Source organism: Gobius niger, assembly GCF_951799975.1.
Source record: "Gobius niger genome assembly, chromosome: 9".
Taxonomy (NCBI): domain Eukaryota; kingdom Metazoa; phylum Chordata; class Actinopteri; order Gobiiformes; family Gobiidae; genus Gobius; species Gobius niger.
In genome coordinates, this window is record NC_136860.1 from 5,032,683 (window position 1) to 5,060,016 (window position 27,334).

The 27,334-nt window shown below is 47.4% G+C and overlaps 1 protein-coding gene across 1 annotated transcript in view; it reads right to left on the reverse strand.

Annotated features, from left to right (window-relative positions):
* Nucleotides 1-27,334, reverse strand: part of LOC306967736 (dual specificity calcium/calmodulin-dependent 3',5'-cyclic nucleotide phosphodiesterase 1A-like) — a 58,049-nt gene that overhangs the window by 16,971 nt on the left and 13,744 nt on the right. The window contains exons 2-5 of the mRNA XM_079562896.1: nucleotides 12,625-12,651; nucleotides 7,369-7,482; nucleotides 5,882-6,064; nucleotides 3,964-4,030 (exon numbers count right to left, since the gene is read on the reverse strand). Coding sequence (XP_079419022.1) covers nucleotides 3,964-4,030; nucleotides 5,882-6,064; nucleotides 7,369-7,482; nucleotides 12,625-12,651 — 391 coding nt within the window. The remainder of the gene's footprint in view (nucleotides 1-3,963; nucleotides 4,031-5,881; nucleotides 6,065-7,368; nucleotides 7,483-12,624; nucleotides 12,652-27,334) is intronic.

A 27,334-nucleotide genomic window follows, 5' to 3' on the forward strand; every position in this document is an offset into this window, starting at 1 on the left:
GCTTTATGCCTTCCCGCCATTCAGTGTCCGCCCGTCTCTATTGCAGATTGTTCGGGTGGAGGAGGTGAGACTAGTCCTGGTGGCTCCTCTGTAGCCTCACATGACATGGTTTTCGGACATCCTGCCTCTTCTAGACCGGACTTACTGTCACAGGGTCTGGGAATTCTGTATCACTCGTTTCCTCACAGGCTGAGGCTCTGGGCCTGGCCCCTGCGAGGGCAGAGTTGCTAGCTATGGGCCTTCCAGGTTCTGTGGTGCACACTTTGGAAAGGGGCCCGGGCACCATCCACATGCGCTCTCTAGGGGCACAGATTGAACTCTTTTGTGAAGTGGTGTGGGACCTTTTGAAGGCAGGCAGGCAGGTCGCTGTCCATGCTGATGGGGATGGTGGCTGGTATCAAGGCTGCAAGAGGAGGGTAGATATGCGCTACCTGTGAACGTGTCCAACCTGGTCTCCAGGTTTCTCAAAGGGGCCCAAAGGCATGGTGGCAGTTGTATGACACCTCCCCTCCCCTTTTGGGATTTAGAGCTGGTTTTGCAGGCCTTGGTGGGGGCTCCATTTGAGTCTCTGGCGACAATGGACTGGAAGTGGGTGTCTTTAAAAACTGTCCTTTTGCCAATGTTGGTTTCAGTTTAAAGGGTGGGGGAACTCCATGCTCTCGGTGCATCAGGACCTGTGTAGGTTCCTGCTCCAGACGGCAGGTGTGGTCTTCAACCGAATCTAGCCTTTCTCCCTTAGGTTATATCGGGTCGGCACTCTGACCTGGTCATCACACTCGGATTCCTCTTCTCAGCAGATGGGGGATGAGTGGGAGCGAGAGCCTTTCTATCCGGTTAGGGCCCCGGAGGTATACCTTACTCGGACAAGGGGACACAGGACCACGGATCAGCAGTTTGTCAGTTTCAAAAGCGATAAGTTGGGCCAGCCCTTGTCTGAGGCTCGTCTGTCTCATTGGCTTGTGGACGCGATACGTAAAGCCTATGAGGGCACGGGGGTTCAGTTTCCCATGAATGTCAGAGCTCATTCAACACGGGGGATGGCAGCTTCCTGGGCTTTGTGGTGTGGAGACCACAGGCTGTATGGGTCGGCGGCAAGTCCTCCATTACGCTGAACACGGGGGCTCCCCAAGGCTGTGTGCTGAGCCCCCTCCTGTTCACTCTGCTGACCCATGACTGCACTCCAAAGTACGACTCAAACCTGTTCATCAAGTTTGCAGACGACACAACAGTGGTGGGCTTCATCAGCAACAGAGACGAGTCAAACTACAGGAGTGAGTGAGCAGTCTGGCCATGTGGTGCACACAGAACAATCTTTCTCTAAATGTGGAGAAGACAAAAAAGATTGTTGTGGACTTTTGAAGAGCGTGCTGGACCCGCGCGGTGACCAGCACTAAGTTCCTGGGTGTGCACATCACAGAGAAGCTCTCCTGGACCATGCACACTACATCACTGGTCAAGAAAAGTAATCAGCGTCTCTACTTTCTCCGCAAGTTGAGAAGAGTCAGAGTATGTGCAACTTCTACAGAGGGACTATAGAGAGCATCCTGGCCAGCTCCATCACTGTGTGGTTCTTCTACAGAGGGACTATAGAGAGCATCCTGGCCAGCTCCATCACTGTGTGGTTCTTCTACAGAGGGACTATAGAGAGCATCCTGACCAGCTCCATCACTGTGTGGTTCTTCTACAGAGGGACTATATAGAGCATCCTGACCAGCTCCATCACTGTGTGGCACGGCGCCAGCACTGCCTCCTGCCTCCTGCCTCCAGCGCATCGTGAGAGCAGCGGAGAAGATCGGCGGCTCCCCTCTCCCCTCCATGTGCTCCACCTGTCTCACCCGCAAAGCCGTCAAAATCGCCAGGGACCCGGCACACCCATCACACAGACTCTTCAAGGTAATGCTTTCAGGGGAGAAACTGCGGAATCTACGGGTCAGTTCCAGTTGACCGAAGAACAGTTTCATACACAAGGCAATCAGGAAGCTGAACTCTCTGCCCTCCCTCCCTCCCTCCCCCCGTTCCACAATTAAGAATGAGAGAAACATAATTTTAAATCATTCACATTTGACAAATAAAAGATTTGAATTTGAAATTTGAATCTGAGCCTTGTGGCTCGGAATCAATCCCACTACAGAGTCAAATCCCAGCCCAAACACCCTGTACATATGGAATATGTTAAAGGGGGAGAGATGGTCTCCATACGATAGAGAACAACAGTTTATATATGAAAACTGTTATAGGAAACTAAAAGAAGAAGTGGAAGGAATATCTCTCGTCTTATGCAGTGTAATTCTTCGACTGTCCATTAGATGGCAGATTTAGCAGCGTTTCCTGGAGGAACTGTGGATCTGCTTGTGTTCATCCAATCAGCACAAATCACATTGCACCATTGAGTCTGAACCGCTGAGTTTCCTCCTTTAATTCAATTACATTTGAAACGTCAAAACTCACTGACTAAATGAACCGTGAACTGTGTGCATAGAAACAGTTATTATTTTTCATTAAATGTGCGGCTAATTTTACTTAGCTGTAGATCGAAACTTTGAATGTTTGAAAGATTTATATCCATGCTTTTTAAACTAATGAGGACACTGTTGATCATTCTAATCTGTGCTCTCTGTCCTGTGTACTTTATAAGTCTTACACAAAACACACCACATGGTGCTACTAAAGAACTATATATCAAAATCTTTTTTTATTCAATAAATTCCTTGTTTTATATAATTTGCGATTGACCTATTCAATGAATGAATTCAATAAAGTTTATGATCTATTATTACGCCAAGAGATGCAGCATCAAAAATATTTAAATTTCCACTCCATTTAAGTGTCATTTTACACCATCACTTTTTCTGTTTCCTGCAAATATCACACATTTAGTCTTCAATCAATCAGTTTTTGATAAAAAAAAAACAAATTCAGTTTCTACAAATTGCAATAACTCATCCAGTTTCTTATCAGAACAAAAAAGTTGGCATCATCAGTGAACATGATAGATTTAAACATAGGTGATACAGTAAAAATATAATTTAAATATAGTATAAATATTGTTGGGCCCTGGGGCACTCCACTTTTGAACTGTCAATCCATATCATCAATTTTTACATATTGAAATCTGTTGTTTAAGATAGCTTTGCAACCATTGATTTGTTTTACCACGAAGGCCATAATATTCACACTTTTTCAACAACTGTGCATGGTCGATCGTATCAAAGGCCTTAGTCAAATCAACAAACACACCCACTGTATAGAGCAACATGTTCTACAAGTCCCATCACTGCTGGGATGTTGCTTCTAAAGCCATATTGATGGTCATTCAATAAATCATATTTGTTGATAAAAACATCAAGTCTGATTTCAAACAATTTCTCTAATATTTGTGAAAACTGTGGGAACAGTGAAATTGGCCTTTAATTAGATAAAAGTGTTCAAGGGCAAATGCTACTAAATATTAATGAAATGTATGTACATTTTTGTTTTTGTAAAATGTTATATAAAAGCACGTATATAAAGCACATACTCAGAGCTGCTTCTCTCTCACGTCTCAGACGTACTGCTCGTCTTAAAGGTGCTTTGGCAGTGGTGGGCGTTTCCCCTTCACACTAGTTTTGCACTGACTTATATTTTGATGATCATATTTTATGTTTTGTTATGTTCAAATTATTGCAAATTTCTGGTGCTTTATTAACAGACATTATAATTTAACATACTGTTTTCAGTTTTACTCAGAGGATTTGCATTTCTTCTGGTGTTCAAAAAAGTTGGTTATTTATTACTTTGCTTGTTTCAGCGGAGTGGCAACAATGACTGAGAGCCTCACACAGACCATTCCCAAACAGCACACTTTTAAGTCACAAACTACAGCACAACAACGACTTTGCGACCAGATCTGAACCACAAACACGTTAGATGCACTCAAACAGACGCAAACTAAAACTCCGCTCAGTTCAGTTAGTGGAGTCATACCTTGAGAGCGCTGATTGCCGTCGGGGGGTAGGTGAGGCCGGCCATGTTGGAGGTTCTTCTGTACATTCTGTAAACAGGCAGGGGATCAGAGCTGTCAAAAGTATTCAAAAGTATGTATCTTTCCAAACACAATACAAGTCAGTCAGAGAGCGCTCGTGCTGCTGTGATTGTGTGATTGTGTCATTGTAGCGTTGTTGTGCTGTGTTCTGCTGTATCACTGCTGTTGTGGGTGCGGTGGTGTTGTTACATTGGTTTTGGTCCTGTCCTGTGTTTCATTCTAATCCTTTCCATGTTGTTTTCATGTCTGGGAGGGTTTAAATAGTTGATAAAGTGTAAACTGAACTGGCGACGAAGAGGTCACGGAAAGGACAGACAGGCAACAGCACCAAGAAGGAAAGGAGTCCACTCTGAGACAGGTCTGTCTGTGAACCAAGGCCATGTTTAGACCTCATTTAACTCCGGGAGTTTTATTATTTAGACCGGTCCACTTACCAGTGTAAATTAGCTCACCATGTAGGGCATTAGCTTTACAACTCCACACTTCCGACTCACACGCACCATACATGGGTGACGGCTGCTTTGATAAAGTTCTGAAAAATGGTTCTCTTCTCACTGAGGTCAAGTGTGACGCTACATGTTAGCTTTCACTGTACTAACGATGATGTTTTCATGTGCAACAGTTGGCCACTGTTGTTTACTGTTTGCTCTCATGTACTCTCATCATCGTTAGGTTGCTGCTTCTAACATTTTCTAGTTAGCTGACTCGCTGAGAAGGAGCTTTTCACATCATCTGCCACATTTGCACCTTCTGAACTGCTGCTTCCTGCATGTACTTTACACTTCAGCTGTGATGGATCCTTTTGTTTGTTTGTTTGTTCTGATGCCTTTGTCCTGCTGTTGCAGCAGATGTAATATTGTTTATTGTATTTTGCCATGTGATCAGTAATTCGTTATGCCCCTTCAACTAACTCTGTCACACAGCATGTTACAGTTGAGCTGTTATGCTAATTTGCACTGTCCAATCTTTGTATTACCATTGTGAAATGAAATAAAAGATATGGTTTACTTTTGTTTTGCATTTGTTTATGTTCAGTGGGTGTTTGTGCTGGAGTGTATTTTGTGTTTTTGTGGTGCTGGTGTTTGTGTTGGAGTGTTTTTGTGGTGCTGGTGTTTGTATTTGTGCTGGAGTGTATTTTGTGTTTTTGTGGTGCTGGTGTTTGTATTTGTGCTGGAGTGTATTTGTGCTGGAGTGTATTTGTGTGGTTGTGGTGCTGGTGTTTGTATTTGTGCTGGAGTGTATTTTGTGTTTTTGTGGTGCTGGTGTTTGTATTTGTGCTGGAGTGTATTTTGTGTTTTTGTGGTGCTGATGTTTGTGTTTGTGCTGGAGTGTATTTGTGTGGTTGTGGTGCTGGTGTTTGTGTTTGTGTTTGTGCTGGAGTGTATTTTGTGTTTTTGTGGTGCCGGTGTTTGTGCTTGTGTTGGAGTGTATTTGTGTTGGAGTGTATTTGTGTTTTTGTGGTGCTGGTGTTTGTATTTGTGCTGGAGTGTATTTTGTGTTTTTGTGGTGCTGGTGTTTGTGTTTGTGTTGGAGTGTATTTGTGTTTTTGTGGTCCTGGTGTTTGTATTTGTGCTGGAGTGTATTTTGTGTTTTTGTGGTGCTGGTGTTTGTGTTTGTGTTGGAGTGTATTTGTGCTGGAGTGTATTTGTGTTTTTGTGGTGCTGGTGTTTGTGTTGGAGTGTATTTTGTGTGGTTGTGGTGCTGGTGTTTGTATTTGTGCTGGAGTGTATTTTGTGTTTTTGTGGTGCTGGTGTTTGTGCTTGTGTTGGAGTGTATTTGTGCTGGAGTGTGCCTTTGTGGTTGTCATCTTTGTGTTGAGTAGGTGATGTGTTATCGTTGTGTATGTGTTGTGAATCTCACCTCTCCACAAAGATCCCGGCCTGCACGGCATGGACGATGCTTCGGAATCTGGGCTTCTCTTCAGGACGGCGTTTGGCGACGCCCATTTTACTGGTAAAGGTGCAGGCCAACCAATCACGCACCTCGCTGGGTACTGACTCCGCCTTCAGCTCGCTCAGCTCATCCTCTGTGTCCAGCAGCCGTCTGGCAAGAGGCACACAAGCTTTGTGTTATTCTTTTATTGTTTTGGTAAGATCCCATTTTAATGGTGACTTGTCTTCCTGGGGTCCTTTTAAGCAGTGGTTCTCAACTGGGGGGTCGGGACCCAAAAGGGGGTTTAGTCTTTTCAGTAAGTCCATGTCCCTTTCCCAAAAAACATTTCTCTCTTCTGGAAAGGAAGCTCTACCAGATGAAAACCATTCCTTAAACAGATTTCACTTACAATATGTACATTTGAAAATTGCTCAACACAACAAAAACAACAAAAACACACACACAGTATGAAGAAAACAGGACGAAGCACATTAGTGTGAGTAGTAGTGTCATCTGCTGTCATTCTTGTGTAGATATATCTTTAAATTGATTTTTTTCTGTTTGTGCTTTGTGTGTGCTGACTAAGAGCTGGTTTCACTTGTAAAGCACTGTGGGAAGGATGGGTTAAAAAGCGCCTCCTAGTGCCGGTCTGGGGGCATAACAACAACATGTCGCTGCTCACAGAAGAACTCTGGCTGTTTTCCTGTTAGTCTCATTGTGTTGTAGCTATAGCCAAACAAAGACAAGAGTCACAGGTGTCACATCAGTCCTACAGGACAAACCAAGAGGCTGAAATGAAGTCAGATTCATTATGATTTACTAAGCATGTGCAAACAAGCAAACCAGTTAGTGTAAAAATGGGTGCAGTTACGATTTTGAGACATTCATAATATACACTAGTTTTCTAATCATACATAAAGTGCAAAATACAATGAATAGGCATGTGCCCATTTTAAGTAGTACTTTGCCATTCAGCGGGTGGCTTAAAATAAATAAATCAGGGCCTTCAGAGTACAATGTGGTGCCTCCTTCAGTCTATGCCCCTCCAGAAAAACACAGGAGCCCAGGCTTTGTCCATCTCATCGTGCTTACTCGAGTATACTTTGGAAAGCACCAAAGCCGGGTGTAAAAGCTGGTCTGGACCAGGCTGAGCTACAGCAGCTTTATTAAACTGAAATGACAACAGAATCATTTCAACTTTCAAGTTTATTTCATTGATCCATACTTGCTGTCAAAGACTGAATATCAGCAAGAACCTACACGTCAGACCAAAGCGCAGCATGTTTAATATGTAATAAGTCATACAGTGCCATGTTGTTGGTCTGACAGCCCATTAGTCCAACGTCTCGTTATTCTGAAAATGACCATTGAGCAGAAGTGCCATTAATCCAAAGTGTGGATAAGATACTGTAGCTCAGAGTCTTACTTAAAAAGAGTGCACAGTGCATTTTCAGAGTGCAGACTGAGGCTCTCACTTGGTTTCCTCGGAGTAGAGGGCATCCAACATGGCTGACGCCATCTCCAGGTTCCTCCTCAGCTCCTGAAGGTCCACCACGCCCTGGTCCATCTGCTGTAGCACCCCCTTCATCCTGCAACAAGATCAACAAACACTCCAGCAACACATTCAGCTTCAGGATCTCTTTGCAGACCCATGTGTGGATATTTATTTCATCTTGAAATGAAAGCCTGGAAGTGCAGGTGAATGAGGAAAAAGATGAAATATAATATAGAGATATCAATCTGAAACTTTTCCTGTAGATCATTGATATAAACATGAGGGGAAATGTATGGGCAGTTTTCTTTTATTTCAGAATTTTCTGAATGGAAAATATGGCTTTTTATGTAAAAAGAAAAATAAAGCCGATATTTAGTGCAGCTGATACTGTAGGTTACCAAGTAACTGCACTGTAATACAGTTACTTAGAATAAGTATTCAAAATACATGTTTCCCATTTGAATAAAATCTTGCGCCACAACTAATATAAAGAGGCTGCAACTGTTTTTTTAATTTTTTTATTTACTTTATAGGAGAAAGCTTTCACTTGTGTGGCCTGCTCTGTGGTTGGGCTGAATTCTGGGTAAAACTGACTGAAAAAAAGATCCGGTGCAACCCGTTTATTAAAGAGCTGTTCAAAAGAGTCGCTCGGTCATGAACGTCACACCACTTGTCTCGCCTTAATGTCGAAATCCAGTCTTTCCTCAGAGAGTTTTGTTGATTCATGTATTGACTCTCAAATGGTCCTGTGACCGATCACCTCTGACCAACACAGCCACTGTTCCGATGAGGTTCAGACTGTTCTGTAGTACCTCTGAGGTTCAGACTGTTCTGTAGTACCTCTGCGGTTCAGACTGTTCTGTAGTACCTCTGAGGTTCACACTGTTCTGTAGTACCTCTGCGGTTCAGACTGTTCTGTAGTACCTCTGCGGTTCACACTGTTCTGTAGTACCTCTGAGGTTCAGACTGTTCTGTAGTACCTCTGAGGTTCACACTGTTCTGTAGTACCTCTGAGGTCAGTGACTGTTCTGTAGTACCTCTGAGGTTCACACTGTTCTGTAGTACCTCTGAGGTTCAGACTGTTCTGTAGTACCTCTGAGGTTCACACTGTTCTGTAGTACCTCTGAGGTTCACACTGTTCTGTAGTACCTCTGAGGTTCAGACTATTCTGTAGTACCTCTGAGGTTCACACTGTTCTGTAGTACCTCTGAGGTTCACACTGTTCTGTAGTACCTCTGAGGTTCAGACTGTTCTGTAGTACCTCTGAGGTTCACACTGTTCTGTAGTACCTCTGAGGTCAGTGACTGTTCTGTAGTACCTCTGAGGTTCACACTGTTCTGTAGTACCTCTGAGGTTCAGACTGTTCTGTAGTACCTCTGAGGTTCACACTGTTCTGTAGTACCTCTTTTTTTTTTTGAAAACTTTATTTAAACATTTTCGGTTTAATACACATACATATCGTGCCAGCCAGTGGCACACATACGCATCCAATTATGTATGTTCTGTAGTACCTCTGAGGTTCAGACTGTTCTGTAGTACCTCTGAGGTTCAGACTGTTCTGTAGTACCTCTGAGGTTCACACTGTTCTGTAGTACCTCTGAGGTTCAGACTGTTCTGTAGTACCTCTGAGGTTCAGACTGTTCTGTAGTACCTCTGAGGTCAGTGACTGTTCTGTAGTACCTCTGAGGTTCAGACTGTTCTGTAGTACCTCTGAGGTTCAGACTGTTCTGTAGTACCTCTGAGGTCAGTGACTGTTCTGTAGTACCTCTGAGGTTCAGACTGTTCTGTAGTACCTCTGAGGTCAGTGACTGTTCTGTAGTACCTCTGAGGTTCACACTGTTCTGTAGTACCTCTGAGGTCAGTGACTGTTACACGTCTGAATATCTGTTCGTTGGGTTTATTCATAAATTGCTTGTGTTTTGGCCTCCTCGTGTCCGTCCTCCCGTGGGCCTGTGATTCTGCGGCCGAGCGTGCTGATTGGCTCTGGTGTGAGGTGTTGTTTCGGCGTCTGGCTGAGTGACAGGAGGACGTGCAGGTCGGCCCCCTCACAGCTGTCTCCTGTTCACGGCTCGCAGCAAATCTGTTCCTCCAGATGGTCACATGACGCGTCGCCTGTCAATCACCCACCTCCATCTTCCCTCTCTCTCCCTCCTCTTTTCCCTCTCTCTCCTTTCTCCAACCTCCTTTTCCCTCTCTCCATCTCCTCTGTTCTTTCTCTCCGTCCCTTGAATTTGTGTTGTACTTTTTCACAAGCTTAACAGCATTCTCATAGTGCTACAGTGGATACATGGAGGATGGACATTTTAAAACATCCAGCCAGGCAGTTAGTCAGTTCAATCAGTCAGAAACAACTGCACTGACCTGTTTGAGAGCTGACTTTTGGCTACAAACCATGTAGGGAAATAAGAGGGGGTCCCCGGGCGCAGCACTGAGTGCCGTCGACCACTGCTCCTTACGGGATGTCCCAGCGGCAGCGAAGGATGGGTTAAATGCAGAGCACAAATTTCCCTACAGGGATAACAAAGTATACAAACAAGCAAACAAGTCTTTGATCACCTACAAACCGCTACCCAGGGCCTACGGGAGCGTGGTCTAATCGGCACCGCAGTGGAGCAGTTTTTGTGCTACGGAGGAGAAACATCTGGCATCGGCCCGAGATCATCAGCGCCAGTGGACAGTCCCGGGATATTATTAAACTAAAACGCACTGGTGAAGATATCCACAACGTGCTCGCTGACTCTTCAGTATTATTGAGCCTCTAAGTGAACTGAAGCAGCATAGTCATTCAGCGTAATATGTCTAGCCTACAGCCTACGTGAAAGATATTCTTTTGGATCGTTGGATGGCTAATAATAATCTTGTGTATGTTTTAAATAGAAAAAAAGCATAAATATGTGAATGAAACTAAATGGAAATGGATCTAGCACCGTCTAATTTGTAATGGTTAGATGGGAACGGCAAATGCTACAAAGAGAAAGTATTTACATGGTTTAATGTTAAAATGATTTGTTTACAAGAAACGCATTCAATACCTGGAAATGAATCATACTGGAAATCAGAACGGGAGGCAAATATTTACTTAAGGGACTAGCAACAACGGGGGTGGGGGGGGGGTTATGATTATGTTAAAGAAAGAGCTGGCCCCTACAGTTCTTAGTGTACATAGATATAATATAATAAAGATGAGGGCGTCCCATTCAGCCCCATTCATTGTAAAGGTTCCCGAGTCGTGTGTGAACCTTAATGGCTGCTCCATCTCCTTCTACGCTGCCTGTTCCTTAAAAGGGCAAAAAGCCGGGAAGCCCTGCACTCGCGGGGCGGGCGGAGCCTCCACAGAGCTCCAGTGCTTAATTGACAGGAGCCAGTCAATGCACTGAAAATGCTTACAATGTTCGGGCTTTTAAACAAAAAACAGCATGGTTAAAAATATTTCACCCACCCCAACGTGGTCACATGGGTCATAGTCGACATTTAGAAAAAGAAAAACTCTTTTAAGCTGCCTCTTGGAGTCGCCCCTGACCACCAGGGGGTAGTATTACAGCAATGTCAGCTCCCGCCAGCTACCCGACATAAGCACATTCCTCGCCCATTGCTTCAAGCTTAGCAGAGAATTCATTCATCCACTTTTCTTGTACATCAAATCTTTCAGATAATTTATTTACCTCTTTAAGGATTAGCTTTGTTGTTGCCCCAATGTCTTCAGATGATTTATTATCCTCAGATTTGTTCTTTTTCAAAACTTGAGGTTGAGGTTGTTTATTTGTCGCTGGGGCTTTTCCCATTTCTCACTCGGCAAGGCTTGGTTGCTGTTGTGATCCCAGGAAAACATAAGTGAAGTGAACATAGTGAATACAGAATGTTTACCTTCTTCTAAGGTAACCTGAAGAGACTTTTAATTCTGTCTTAATTGACTTTTGTGGGATAGGAACAGGAGCCCGGGAAAGAAATTGCTGTTTAGAGCACCATCTTGCCGGAAGTCTTAGAGCCAACAACATCAATGCATCATCTTATTTAAATGATTGTTACATTTCACGCCTCCTGGAGCCGCCACCTTGACGTGGTGGAGGGTTTGAGTGCCCAAATGGTCCTGGGAGCCCTTTGTCGGGGGCTTCGTGCCCCTGGTCAGGTCCCCAATGGCAAACAGGTCCTAGGTGACGGGTCAGACAAAGAGCGGTTCAGAAGCCCCTTATGAGAGACCAACAGGCCCGGTTAATCGTGAGGCCGTCCTCCCGTTGACCCACCACCTGCAGGAGGAGCCATAAGGGGCTGGTGCAATGTGATTTGGGCAGCTCCAACAGCTGCCCCCACGACCCGGCAACGGACAAGTGGAAGAAGATGGATGGATGGATAGATGGATAGATGGATAGATGGATAGATGGATGGATGGATGGATGGATGGATGGATGGATGGATGGATGGATGGTTGGATGGTTGGATGGATGGATGCTACGTTTCAGAGGACATACTGGTGTCCATAGTAACTACTGACAGTCTATTCAGAGCACCAATTAACCAAAGTAGCTACTCCTTATAAATCCAGCACTATCTCCCGGCCGAATCCTGCCCTTTGGAGACTGCCCCCACTTTGGGCACCCTTGTTCTGACCGCTGCCTCCTTCATTTTGACCCTCCTCCCCGTACAACTGTCTTCTCCCTCCTCTCCTCTCTTCCTCTTCTGACACAGCCCTCAAACTGCAGCTGAGGACATGCCCTGAAGTGACCTTTCCCTCCCTACCTCCTCCTCCTTTCCCCGTTCCTTTCTTACTCCCTTTCCTGTCCCCTTGTCTACTTTCCTCGTTGGCTTATTGTGATGCGGTGAACCTCTGCAGTGACTTTTGTTGTGCAATTTTCTGGATGCAGTTGTAACCATGGAAACGCATTTCCAGGCATCCAGTCGTCAAGGCGATGATCAGTTATACGGGAGATGGAGATGCTGACATTACATGTCATGTCTCGCTTGCCCTGGTAAATCTAGGATTTAACCGGTTTTAGTCGCCTTCATATCTGGTTTAGTGATTTTAGTGCTGGGATTGTTAAGCCTGGTTCAAGGCTTGTTAGCACGGATATGTGTGGTTTAGCCTGGTCAATTCTTGTTTAAGCCTGGTTTGATCCTGGTTTAGTCCTGGTTTAGTCCTCTCCTGGATTGATCCTGGTTTAGTCCTGTTTTAGTCCCATGTCAATTTGGTTACCTAGTTTTGGCCTGTTTGAGACCTGGTGGTGGAGTTTGGCACTCTTACCTCTGTGAGGCGCTCTTGTACTTCTGCCTGTGAACATAAAGAAAAGACATGGGGTTAGCAAAACGACTCTACGACCACCATATATCACCTGCTGAGGAGATCAATGAGAGTGCTCAGAGGAAGCGATGGAAGAGAGGGTTCAGAGGTGATGGAGGAGAGGGTTCAGAGGTGATGGAGGAGAGGGTTCAGAGGTGATGGAGGAGAGGGTTCAGAGGTGATGGAGGAGAGGGTTCAGACGTGATGGAGGAGAGGGTTCAGAGGAGGCGATGGAAGAGAGGGTTCAGATGTGATGGAGGAGAGGGTTCAGATGTGATGGAGGAGAGGGTTCAGAGGTGATGGAAGAGAGGGTTCAGATGTGATGGAGGAGAGGGTTCAGAGGTGATGGAAGAGAGGGTTCAGATGTGATGGTGGAGAGGGTTCAGAGGTGATGGAGGAGAGGGTTCAGAGGTGATGGAGGAGAGGGTTCAGATGTGATGGTGGAGAGGGTTCAGAGGTGATGGAGGAGAGGGTTCAGAGGTGATGGAGGAGAGGGTTCAGATGTGATGGAGGAGAGGGTTCAGAGGTGATGGAGGAGAGGGTTCAGATGTGATGGTGGAGAGGGTTCAGAGGTGATGGAGGAGAGGGTTCAGAGGTGATGGAGGAGAGGGTTCAGAGGAGGCGATGGAAGAGAGGGTTCAGATGTGATGGAGGAGAGGGTTCAGAGGTGATGGAGGAGGGGGTTCAGAGGTGATGGAGGAGAGGGTTCAGAAGTGATGGAGGAGAGGGTTCAGATGTGATGGAGGAGAGGGTTCAGAGGTGATGGAGGAGAGGGTTCAGATGTGATGGAGGAGAGGGTTCAGAGGTGATGGATGAGAGGGTTCAGAGGTGATGGAGGAGAGGGTTCAGAGGAGGCGATGGAAGAGAGGGTTCAGATGTGATGGAGGAGAGGGTTCAGAGGTGATGGAGGAGGGGGTTCAGAGGTGATGGAGGAGAGGGTTCAGACGTGATGGAGGAGAGGGTTCAGAGGAGGCGATGGAGGAGAGGGTTCAGAGGTGATGGAGGAGAGGGTTCACATATACAACCAGAGCTAGACACAGCAAATTTCACATTTCAAAGTTAATTCAAATAAAACCTTTCCGCTCACTGCAGGTTATTTTTGGATTTCTGACAATAAATGGTAATGTGTATTTACGAAGATATTCAAAGCAAAATACAAAATAGCACATGACTGTTGGCAAAGTAAGGACCTTTTCACTGGAGGGGAACGAAGTGTGACCTGCAAGAGCCAGATTGAGACTAGAATCATGTAAATCTGGAATCTCTCTGGCGTGAATCATTCAGGGAGGATCCACGTGATTTGATCAAACACACGGCAAATCCATGAAATATTTTCTATTGAAAACCATTATGCACGTTTGTGCCTCCTATTAATTAGTGTCGATCCGGCCCAACCCACTTCTGATTCAGTTTCAATCGTTTCCTTGGAGCGGTTCAAAATGGATTCTCTTTGTGAACTCACAAATACTTCAAGGCAAGACCAGGCAAGTTTATGTATACAGCACATTTCATGCACAAGGCAACTCAATGTGCCTCACAGCAACACCATAAACACAATAAAAACACAATAAAACAAATCCATCAATACAACGTATAACAATATATAAAAAATGTCTGTATAAGAATTATATGTTAAAATGAGATAGAGTCACTTGCCATTGGCAGCAGTAAATAGGCATGTTTTCAGTCATGGTTGAGGCCTGGAAGTTGCTTTGCATCCACACACTAATCTGTTTGATGGGTTCAGAGGTGATGGAGGAGAGGGTTCAGAGGAGGTGATGGAGGAGAGGGTTCAGAGGAGGTGATGGAGGAGAGGGTTCAGAGGAGGTGATGGAGGAGAGGGTTCAGAGGAGGTGATGGAGGAGAGGGTTCAGAGGAGGTGATGTAGGAGAGGGTTCAGAGGAGGTGATGGAGGAGAGGGTTCAGAGGAAGCGATGGAGGAGATGGTTCAGAGGAGGTGATGGAGGAGAGGGTTCAAAGGAGGCGATGGAGGAGATGGTTCAAAGGAGGCGATGGAGGAGAGGGTTCAGAGGTGATGGAGGAGAGGGTTCAGAGGTGATGAAAGAGAGTGTTCAGAGGAGGTGATGGAGGAGAGGGTTCAGAGGTGATGGAGGAGAGGGTTCAGAGGTGATGAAAGAGAGTGTTCAGAGGAGGTGATGGAGGAGAGGGTTCAGAGGTGATGGAGGAGAGGGTTCAGAGGTGATGAAAGAGAGGGTTCAGAGGGGTGATGGAGGAGAGGGTTCAGAGGTGATGAAAGAGAGTGTTTAGAGGAGGTTTGTGGGGAGAGGGTTCAGAGGTGATGAGGAGAGGGTTCAGAGGAGGTGATGGAGGAGAGGGTTCAGAGGTGATGGAGGAGAGGGTTCAGAGGTGATGGAGGAGAGGGTTCAGAGGTGATGAAAGAGAGGGTTCAGAGGAGGTGATGGAGGAGAGGGTTCAGAGGTGATGAAAAAGAGTGTTTAGAGGAGGTTATGGGGAGAGGGTTCAGAGGTGATGAGGAGAGGGTTCAGAGGAGGTGATGGAGGAGAGGGTTCAGAGGTGATGGAGGAGAGGGTTCAGAGGTGATGGAGGAGAGGGTTCAGAGGGGATGAGGAGAGGGTTCAGAGGTGTCTTTGGGAAACCTTTTTCTGGAGTGAGGAGTTAACTAAGTTAGTAAGTTAGTTAGCTTGTGGTAACAAGCTGCTCAGCACAGACTTTAAAAATCTAGTTGGTAGTTCATCAAGGCTGCATGTACTAGAACACAGACCAGAAATAACAACGTCAACTAGTGGTGCAACGGAACATCATTGATCCGTGATTCGTTCGGATCAATATCTTCGGGGCGGCACACACGTGATCCGCGGATTGATTTGTGGAAAAAACAAAGTTGTGCGCACGTTCAGGCCACACACAGCGTGGTCATGGCGAGCGGAGGAACAGAGGAGCTTGAACAGCCCGCGTCATTTAAATGGGAACATTTTGGCTTCCCTGTCAAATTTCATTGTGAAGGAAAGAGGTAGCGTATGGAGGTGTGTATGTGGGGGTGTGCAGGTCCGAGTCCAGACATCAGCTGATTTGATCAGAGTGTGTGGGGTTGGGTATAGCAGACTGGGCTTTATTCATTTCAATTTTCACTTCTGTCCCACGGCCTCATTTTGCAACAACCTGTGAATACAGGTAGAATCCTATAGGCATATTGCTTGTTATTGAAATAATATTGACTACACAGTTTAGGTTTATAATCTTTAAAAAGATACAAAACTGAGGCACTCAAACAAAAGTATTGGTAAAAGGCCTTTATGGCCATTAGATTAAAACATGCTTTAGAATTAACATTGCTTTAAGAGTGTAGATCCAGCAGGACTCCCTCTGCAGGAGACTTTTAAGTCTGTCGCAACAGATTATTCCAGGTCTCAATGGGGAACTGGACTTTACCCCTTTTCTTTATTTATTTTTTTTGTAAATATGACTGTAAATAATTGATAGATAGATAGATGCTGATTGAGTTCCAGCCCCTATGGGTCATGTGATCACTTAATACAGTTTACACATCACTCGAGTGCTGCCCTGATGAAGGCCTACTACGGCTGAAACGCGTAGGCAATGTTTTAATCTAATCCAAGCAGCACTCCTGCATGTTTTAGTTTAGGTTTATAATCTATTTAATTGTCTGTGATACATTTAATATTATCAATAGTACAGTTTTTTATTAATGGTCATTGGTCCATGTTGAAAGGAAGGAGATAATATGCCTTTAGCTGATCCGAAAAATGATCCGATCCGTGACTCTGGTTGCAATGTTACCATTTGTACTGAACAGTTTGTAGCATTTTTAATGGCTTGTACCATGTCATTAAAAAATAATGCAAACTCATTGCACTTCACAAATAATTCAGCGTGCAGGAAGGTAAACAGAAGTGATGAAATCAGACGCAGGTCTAGTCCCAAACAAATGTTTCACTACCTGCTGCTAACATCCAAGAGGTCCTGCCTGCAGGCCTCCACTGTGAGGTCCCTACGGCCGCAAGCTCCACTCTCAAGCCGCCTCCACTGTCAGGACGGGAAATGCACGAGACTATCGACTCCCTGATTGGTCAGATTCATACTAACACCTGAAAGACACCTTTTGTAAACTCCACTATCCTTAAGGTTAGGGTTAGTTAAGTTATACTTTATTCATCTCTGTAGAGAAATTAGTTCTCTGCATTTGATCCATCCTCAGTGTCGCTGGGGCGACTTGTAGGAGCAGTGAGCTGGGGACCCATCGCCATCATGTGGAGCCAGGCTAGTGTTCAGGCTTATCATTGGCTGTCCATGTCGGCAACTGGCCAATCAGGGAGCGGCTGGCCTTTCCAATCCACAAAAAAAAATTCTCCCCCTGTTCCCACCCAAAAACGTCTGCACTTCCCGTCCTGACAGCGGAGGCGTCCTGACAGCGGAGGCGTCCTGACAGCGGAGGCGTCCTGACAGCGGAGGCGTCCTGACAGCGGAGGCGGTCTGACAGCGGAGGCGTCCTGACAGCGGAGGCGTCCTGACAGCGGAGGCGTCCTGACAGCAGAGGCGGTCTGACAGCGGAGCCGTCCTGACAGCGGAAGCGTCCTGACAGCGGAGGCGTCCTGACAGCGGAGGCGTCCTGACAGCGGAGGCGTCCTGACAGCGGAGGCGTCCTGACAGAGGAGGCGTCCTGACAGAGGAGGCGTCCTGACAGCGGAGGCGTCCTGACAGAGGAGGCGTCCTGACAGCGGAGGCGTCCTGACAGCGGAGGCGTCCTGACAGCGGAGGCGTCCTGACAGCGGAGGCGTCCTGACAGCGGAGGCGTCCTGACAGCGGAGGCGGTCTGACAGCGGAGGCGTCCTGACAGCGGAGGCGTCCTGACAGCGGAGGCGTCCTGACAGCGGAGGCGTCCTGACAGCGGAGGCGTCCTGACAGCGGAGGCGTCCTGACAGCGGAGCCGTCCTGACAGCGGAGCCGTCCTGACAGCGGAGGCCTCTCCGAACATCTGAGAGCAACAATCGACTAAACTTAAAGGCAAACTCAAACCCGGCCCCGAGATGCAGACGCTGCACGATCTTCTCTGGGAAATTGACTCTGTGATAGTTCAGGTTTGTGCTGCAAGACTTCAGAGTAAGTGAAACCTACTTGCATGAATTCTGCTGACTAAATGAGTAAATGCTTCTGATTAAGTGTGTAGCAGAATCAAAGGAAAATAAATTGAGAGGTGCCGATAGAAACTTCCAATCTTTGTATTGATAAATCAGTATAAACCACATGAGCTACATTTTAAAATTTCAACCAGATGCCGCATTTTAACTCCAACCTGTGCGAGATAATATGTTTTTGGATTTGCTGAAAGCACTGTCTGTTGTGCCATCATAGTTCTGAAAATCACACATAGCTTAAGCTTCTACAAATTGTAAGGACTCATTTACAATGTAAATCTGGAAGTTACAGTAATAACAAAAAGCAGACTGTCTCTGTCTTTTCCCAAGAATAAGTGATTTTCAAACAGTAATCACAACAGCCCAGAGCACTTAAATCAGACACACGAGCATCAACCAAACACACTCATGTCGGAGCCAGAGGATTTACGCTGCAGGACACATGACTGCTAACCACTCTGTCACCCTCTCTTTCTTTATTTCTTATTTTGGTGTTTGCGGTACATGCTTAGTGTCATTTACTATTTGAAAATGTTATTATTATTTAAACAGTTATCATAAACATTATTTTAATTGTGACTGAGAATGGGAGCATTTATAATTCCAGCCGGGATTGATGGGAAATTCAGCTCTTTTCAGTGACTTTTTCTTTTGGCTCGGCTCTTGGTGAAGAGCTGGCTCTTCTGGCTCTCAATCAGTTTGCAATTTTATTAAGGGATTATGTGACTCCTTTCACATAATCATAAAAGGCCAATTATTCCTCTGATTAGATTTGTTCATATTTTCCCTTCGCATGCTGCTGAACTTCAGTATTATTGGATTGCTGCCATAAAAACCCACCAAATTCAAGAGACATTTTAATATTCATGGTTAATCTTAGTCAGATCCAAGGTGGGGCTCGAGAGCCAAAGTGGGACGCCCATGTGGTCAGTGGTGGGCTGCTGATACCCGTGAGTCAAATCTCGGTGTCATTTGTGCACAGATCGACAGTAAATGTTAGTCAGCAGACCAAGGCAACCAATTGTGACTGAGAATGGGAGCATTTATATGTGAACAGGACAAATAAGTTGTCCAAAGGTATGGACTCTTTCCCCTTTCTCTCAAACAGTGGTAAACATTTAGGGGTTAGGCTGAAATTTGACAAACAGGTCGACAGTGTTACGGCTCGCTTTCTTCCAATTTGCCAGTTCACATTTTTCTGTGAGACTGTGAGATTGGGTCAAGGTTAAACCTTTCCTCAGCCAGAATAACCGTGAGAAGACTGCATGCTTTCCTTAGCTCTGCCGCATTGACCACGGTAATCATGTGGGTGCCAACCGGTGCACATTAAATTGGCCCATCTTCCCCCATTGACCAATAAAAAACTTTTTCTTGCATACAACTTAACTACAGCCTAAACAGAAGAAGAGAATTAGGCCAAATAACAATCAACTTTTGAAGAACAAACTGTGTGAAGCTTTGGGCGACTTGAGCCATGTAAACAGCACTGTACAAATAAGCGTCCATTCCACCCCCTCCTCGCCTCAGTGTCTGACACTACGGTTCTATTTTTTTATTATTATATATGAAAGAAAACTTGCAATGCATTGTTTTCTCATATGCCAGAATCTGATCATTTTCTTATTCAAGTGCAGTGTCTCACCTTGAATTTAAAACTTGTCCCAAGAAGTGTGAGTGAAAGATTAGAGGTGATGTTTTGTAGAGACTGTGTGGACACATGAGGTCCCCAACTGGCACTGTCCCCGGGGCCTGCACACAGCTTGGACGCAGCCCTGGCTCACAGATGTGCAGCGCCCAAGGGACCATCAGAGTGAACCCACTCATGAAATGACATTGTTTCAGGTGAAGTCAGTCCAAATGCTGCTGTTGCCGTGGAAACTGGAGGAGGCAATTTTACGAGCTGGAACAAGCGCTTAATGTTGATCTGTCCCAGTGAGAGGAGGAGCCTGTTTGTGCAGTCCTGTTCACAATCCTTCATTTGAATGCAGCACATTTCTACATATCCAGCACTTTTAGCTGTGCTCTATTAAACGAATGACCTTCACCTAAAATGTGTAATATGTATTTGAATGGGAGATAAAACTTGTGTAAATAAAACTTGTTTGCTTTCTTAACACACTATAAACTTTTATGTGTCAAATTTTACACATAAATTGCTGAATCTTCACAAAATTATGTTTAATTACTTTTGTTTTTTCCACAGATTCGTGGCAACATCTCCACTTCAGTTGGACCTACAAACATCCACAGTATTACCTCACCCCCAAATAAGAAAAGACTTGGCGTCATTGATGTAGGAAATACAGCATTTGACTTGTTTTCAGCTTTTTTAATAACTCGAGTTTAGGGTAAAATGATGATAACTCAATATTGGTATTTATGACCAGGCTCAGTGGTTGACTAAAACTGCCTGGCAGAAGCACAGCTGCCCACATCTGTGGCAACCACCATATGCGCAGAGCATATTTATTTGATCAAAAGGCAGTGAATTTCTGAAGTGTGCAGGTAAACCGCAGTAGAGCAGCACATGTTTGGTCCATGGTCGTGTTTTCACATGGACTGGTTAAGTCCACCTAAAGGGGCTACAGACTCGAGAACCTCTGCGTGAATCCAACCGCAGCACTTAAGGCCGGTCGAATACAGCTGCTCCGAGAGAGACAGGTGTCTCTGGGGACCTCAGGGAGCACTGGAACAGCCCGAGGACCTCAGGGCCCTCTGGAACAGGCCGAGGACCTCAGGGCGAGGACCTCATGGCCCTCTGGAACAGGCCGAGGACCTCAGGGCGAGGACCTCATGGCCCTCTGGAACAGGCCAAGGACCTCAGGGCGAGGACCTCATGGCCCTCTGGAACAGGCCGAGGACCTCAGGGCCCTCTGGACCAGCCCGAGGACCTCATGGCCCTCTAGAACAGCCCGAGGACCTCATGGCCCTCTGGAACAGGCCGAGGACCTCATGGCCCTCTGGAACAGGCCGAAGACCTCAGGGCCCTCTGGAACAGGCCGAGGACCTCATGGCCCTCTGGAACAGGCCGAGGACCTCATGGCCCTCTAGAACAGGCCGAGGACCTCATAGCCCTCTGGAACAGGCCGAGGAACTCAGGGCGAGGACCTCATGGCCCTCTGGAACAGGCCGAGGACCTCATAGCCCTCTGGAACAGGCCGAGGAACTCAGGGCGAGGACCTCATGGCCCTCTGGAACAAGCCGAGGACTCCATGGCCCTCTGGAAGAGGCCGAGGACTCCATGGCCCTCTGGAAGAGGCCGAGAACCTCAGGGCCCTCTGGAAGAGGCCAAGGACCTCAGGGCCCTCTGGAACAGGCCGAGGACCTCAGGGCCCTCTGGAAACGCCCGAGGACCTCATGGCCATCTGGAACAGGCCGAGGACCTCAGTGCCCTCTGGAGCAGGGCGAGGACCTCATGGCCCTCTGGAACAGCCCGAGGACCTCATGGCCCTCTGGAACAGGCCGAGGACCTCATAGCCCTCTGGAACAGGCCAAGGACCTCATGGCCCTCTGGAACAGGCCAAGGACCTCATAGCCCTCTGGAACAGGCCAAGGACCTTATGGCCCTCTGGAACAGGCCAAGGACCTTATGGCCCTCTGGAACAGGCCGAGGACCTCAGGGCCCTCTGGAAACGCCCGAGGACCTCATGGCCATCTGGAACAGGCCGAGGACCTCAGTGCCCTCTGGAGCAGGGCGAGGACCTCATGGCCCTCTGGAACAGCCCGAGGACCTCATGGCCCTCTGGAACAGGCCGAGGATCTCATGGCCCTCTGGAACAGGCCAAGGACCTCATAGCCCTCTGGAACAGGCCAAGGACCTCATGGCCCTCTGGAACAGGCCAAGGACCTCATGGCCCTCTGGAACAGGCCAAGGACCTCATAGCCCTCTGGAACAGGCCAAGGACCTTATGGCCCTCTGGAACAGGCCAAGGACCTTATGGCCCTCTGGAACAGCCCGAGGACCTCATGGCCCTCTGGAAACACCCGAGGACCTCATGGCCATCTGGAACAGGCGGAGGACCTCAGTGCCCTCTGGAGCAGGGCGAGGACCTCATGGCCCTCTGGAACAGCCCGAGGACCTCATGGCCCTCTGGAACAGGCCGAGGACCTCATAGCCCTCTGGAACAGGCCAAGGACCTCATGGCCCTCTGGAACAGGCCAAGGACCTTATGGCCCTCTGGAACAGGCCAAGGACCTCATGGCCCTCTGGAACAGGCCAAGGACCTCATAGCCCTCTGGAACAGGCCAAGGACCTCATAGCCCTCTGGAACAGCCCGAGGACCTCATGGCCCTCTGGAACAGCCCGAGGACCTCATGGCCCTCTGGAACATCACTAATTAATACCAGCAGCATGGCTCATCGCCCTGCACCGGACTGAAATTCCCTATAGTCCAGGAATTTCAAGGTTATTTGGGACTTCCTAAAAAGGGCCTTTATCATGCAAAATCAACTCTTGTTATTTTTATTTTGTTGTAGCTTTTCAACACAATATAATGTTAATACCTTTTCAAAACATCAAAACAAACCCAGAGTAGTACCTTGCATGGCCTGGGACACACAAGAGGATCGGACATGAGTCAAATGAACATGAAATGATTCACATGAAAACTACATTACATTACATACATATTGCCAAAGGTAAGACCCACACATCCTGCTAGATAAAAAAAACAACAGCAACAACAATGATTGAAATGTAAGATATTCAAATGTGTGTGCCTATAGAAAAGTTAGCATGATATAGGCTAGTCCATTAAAGGTTAGTTCCAGAATGGTGCAACTTTATTGACACATTTGGGAAGAACCACATTTCTATTTTAATCATGTGAAAGCAACACTGTTAGAATGAGTGTTTACCATCTGTGTCTGTGCAAAACCGAGCTTCATGTTTAGGCCAGTTTAAGTGTGAACTGTTCTCACCTCCTGTAAAGTTTATTAACGTGTTTCACTGTTTTCCATTTGAACCAGGGGTACACTCGGCCCGTCAGACGGAGCTCAGTCTTTCTCTAACATTCACTTCCTTTGAGGGATAGGCAGTATCTTAAGTACAATGGATAATAATAGAAAGGAAATCAATCAAATCAAATCAAAACAGAGCAAGTGCAGAGGACCAGACTAAGTATATTTAGAACAGTTGTTGTGGGAGGTGATGGACATGGAGACTTTGAGCTCATATCATCCTCAGTCTGTGCTATTAATACCACCACAACTGTATGATTTCACAGGTAGATCAGTATCAAGGATTTAGATTATTGTGGAGCAACATTTGAAATGCAATAATGCAGAGGACTACTGTTGACAGCTGCATGTCATTTCTGCAGAATTATCTTGCCGCACTCACGACTCAAGCAAACTGCACAATATCAGTGCGGTATTGCAACTTTCCCTCAACTGTTCCAGTCATACGCACTTTCCATTGCAACTTTTCCGCAACTTTTCCGCAACTTCTGCACAACTGAAGTGAGTTTGTGATCAGTTAAATCCATTTTACTTGTACGATACTATTTGTGCGTAGGAAGTCGTGCCCAGCGCCTCCGTGGGTTTAAGTCATTCAGACTGAAGCGAGGGCTGCTGCATCTGCTCCTGCCTCCTCTCACTCACATGAGCCTTTTCTCATTCCCCAGTCTCTTTGCTTTAAAATGGGTTAGGGTTGGGGTTACTAGTTATGTAAAATGAAAGGGGAGTTTGATTTTAATGTAAAAACATATATTGTTTTAGGTAGAAAAGCTATTTCAACTTTTGGAAGAACTGTGACAGGACAGCCCTTTGTGCTCCTGCACATAGTGGCTGATGAGGCGAGAGGGCGCACTATAAAAAGGAGGGTCCGCTACACAGCCCTGTCTGAACACCTCCCGCGGGACTTGACCAGGAGGCATCCGGAACATATGCCCGAGCCACATCAGCTGGCTCCTTTCGACGTGAAGGAGCAGCGACTCTACTCCGAGCTCCTCCTGGGTAACTGAGCTCCTCACCCGATCTCGAAGGGTGCGCCCAGCCACCCTGCGAAGGAAACTCATTTCGGCCGCTTGTATTCGCGATCTTGTCCTTTCGGTCATTACCCAAATCTCATGACCATAGGTGAGGGAGGGAACGTAGATCGATCGGTAAATCGAGAGCTTTGCCCCCGACTCAGCTCCCTCTTCACCACGACAGACCGATACAGCGACCGCATCACTGCTGACGCCGCACCGATCCGTCTGTCGATCTCACGCTCCATCCGCCCCTCACTCGTGAACAAGACCCCGAGATACTTGAACTCCTCCACTTGAGGCAAGGACTCCCCACCGACCTGTAGAGGGGAAACCACCTTTTTCTGGTGGAGAACCATGGCCTCAGATTTGGAGGTGCTGATCCTCATCCCGGCCGCTACACACTCGGCTGCAAACCGCCCCAGAGCGCGCTGAAGGTCCTGATTTGTTGAAGCCAACGGAACAACATCGTCCGCAAATAGCAGAGATGAGATCCTGAGGCTCCCAAACCGGACACCCTCCGGCCCCTGGCTGCGCCTAGAAATTCTGTCCATAAAGGTTATGAACAGAACCGGTGACAAAGGGCAGCCCTGGCGGAGTCCAACTCGCACCAGGAACAGGTCTGACTTACTGCCGGCAATGCGAACCAAGCTCCTGCTGCGGTCATACAGGGAACGGGCAGCCCTTAACAGAGGGCCCCGGACCCCATACTCCCGGAGCACCCCCCACAGGGCACCACGAGGGACATGGTTGAACGCTTTCTCCAGCTCCACAAACACATGTGGCTAACTCCCATGAACCCTCGAGCACCCGACGGAGGGTATAGAGCTGGTCCAGTGTGCCACGACCAGGCCGAGTGTCCGAGACACGCGGCCGGAGATCAGATGACACAACTACAAAGTCGATCATCAACCTCCTGCCTAGGGTGTCCTGGTGCCACGTGCAGTCGTGTGCACACCCTTGTGCTCGAACATGGTGTTCGTTATGGACAAACCGTGACTTGCACAGAAGTCCAATAACAGAACACCACTCGGGTTCAGATCGGGGAGGCCGTTCTTCCCAATCACTCCCGTCCAGGTCTCACTGTCATTACCCACATGGGCGTTGAAGTCCCCCAGTAGAGCAATGCAGTCCCCAGTCGGAGCACTATCTAGTACCCCTCCCAGGGACTCCAAGAAGGCCGGGTATTCTGATGTTGGGCCCGTAGGCCGAGACAACGGTGAGAAACCTGTCCCCAACCCGAAGGCGTAGGGACGCGACCCTCTCGTTCACCGGGGTGAACTCCAACACGTGACGGCTGAGCTGGGGGGCTATGAGCAAACCCACCCCAGCCCGCCGCCTCTTCCCGCGGGCAACTCCAGAAAAATGGAGAGTCCAGCCTCTCTCCAGGAGTTGGGATCCGGAACCCAAGCTGTGCGTGGAGGTGAGCCCGACTATATCTAGCCGGTATCTCTCAACCTCCCGCACAAGCTCAGGCTCCTTCCCCCCCAGCGAAGTGACGTTCCATGTCCCGAATGCCAGTAGCTGCGCACACGGACCAGGCCATCGAGACACCCGGCCTTGACTGCCACCCAGTCCTCTTGGCACCCGACCCCTACGGATCCCTCTGCGGGTGGTGAGTCCACAGGAGGGCGGGCCCACGCCGTCTCTTCGGGCTGTGCCCGGCCGGGCCCGGTGGGCCGAGGCCCGACCACCAGGCGCTCGAGTTCGAGCCCCGACCCCAGGCCTGGCTCCAGGGGGGGGACCCGGCTGCGCCATGCCGGGCAACGTCACGGTCCTTGATATTTCACTGTCCATAGAAGTCTTGTGAGCTGCTCTTCGTCTGACCCGTCACCTCGGACCTGTTTGCCATGGGAGACCCTACCAGGGGCATAAAGCCCCAGACAACATAGCTCCTCGGATCATTTGGGCACTCAAACTAATTCTGCTAATTCTTGTTTACCCCTTTTTCCTGAAACCAACTAAAGCGAGACAATAACTTGACTAAAACTATAAACGGGCACAGAGCCAGTTTTTACTATAGGCAAACTATGCAAGTTGCATAGGGCCCCCACAGCTGCAAGGGCCCCGCATCTCAGTCAAACTACGATGTTGTTTCACTGATTAATCAAGGCGTTACAGGTACGCAGTTATTTACAGTAACTCGGGTTCTCTGAGTCTAAGTCGAATTGGGCTACTCACAGACTAATTCTCAGTGGTCAGACAGAAATAACTGTTAGGTGCATGTGTTAGTTTTAAATCAGTGGTTCCCAAACTGTGGGTCAGAGACCAGAGGTGAGAGAATGTGACCATTTGCCATTTACCATTTTAAAAAGTTGGGAAATAGACGAGAAGTAGTCCTAAATCCCAGTCTCACAGTGGCTTAGTGGTTAGTGGTTCTCACAATGAGGGGCAGGGCCTGAATTGAGGTCATTATTTTCCACTTCTGCCCTGCACTAATGCACAGTGGAACCGTTTTTGATCGTAAATGGATTCGCTCTTCATCGAATAACCATGGGACGTGTACTGTAGGGCCCCCCGTGTGGATATTTGCTTAGGGCCCCAGAAGGGCCAGCACCGGCTCTGGACGAGCAAAACTCCTGTGGTGTTTGGTGCTTCGGGGCTCGTACTGCTCTTCCTGAAGCAGACTGCTTCGAAACACTGAGTCATGTAACTAAAGTTTCAATTGTTGCTTCAATGTGTTTCAATGTGCTACGTCGAGCGGCAAGCATTATTGATCTTTTTTTTATAAATAAATAAATATGCTGCATTTGCCCGCTTTCTATTTACCTGCATTCATGTGGTGCAAGTTGTCTGCGCCAGAATAAACCCTTTTCTTATTCTTGTCCTGCTTTTGAAGAGATCAGCACATGTGGATGGCTGACCAGGCCAGGGAAACGTAAGGGGCACCATCTACGGCAAACAGAGTCTAAAATTAGATCTGACTGCCCACTGGAGCTCCGTGAAGCACAGACCCAGGAAACAAAGAAAATGACTCTTATGCAGCGGCCTATGATTGATTTGATCATTCAAACATCAATATCAGGCTGCAAAAAATAAAAGCTAAAAATGTAAATGATTTCCCTATTCACTGGCAGTGTCTCATCTGTCATAAAAGGCATGGCATGTTTATTTATACCTCGCATTCCGTACACAAGGCACCTCAGTGCGCCTTACAAAAGAAGATATGCGAAAATTACAATCAGGTTAAGTTAATAAATTGGCTCCTGTATCCACGTCAGCCGTTGACCGCTCGGAGGACACATGCCTCCTGAACTGCTCCCTCTGAGGCTCGGTGCCGGCTAACCACTCTGCCAGTCACTCGTGGGTGGCTCGTCACCCGGGAGAAGCTCACACCTCGCGGCTTATTCTGGACTTGGCTGCAGACTTGGTAAATGCTGCTTTTATCACTCTGCTGCCAAAACGCTTACTCACACAAGATGTCCCGCGCAACACAGGCCAAGACAACACAGGCCAGACGCTGATCGCCCGACGCGTCGTCAAAGGCCCGGGTAAACAGGAACCAACAGCGCCCGCCACATTAAGAACACTCAAAACAGCCTAGGCTTTCTGACTACATCGTCATTCTTT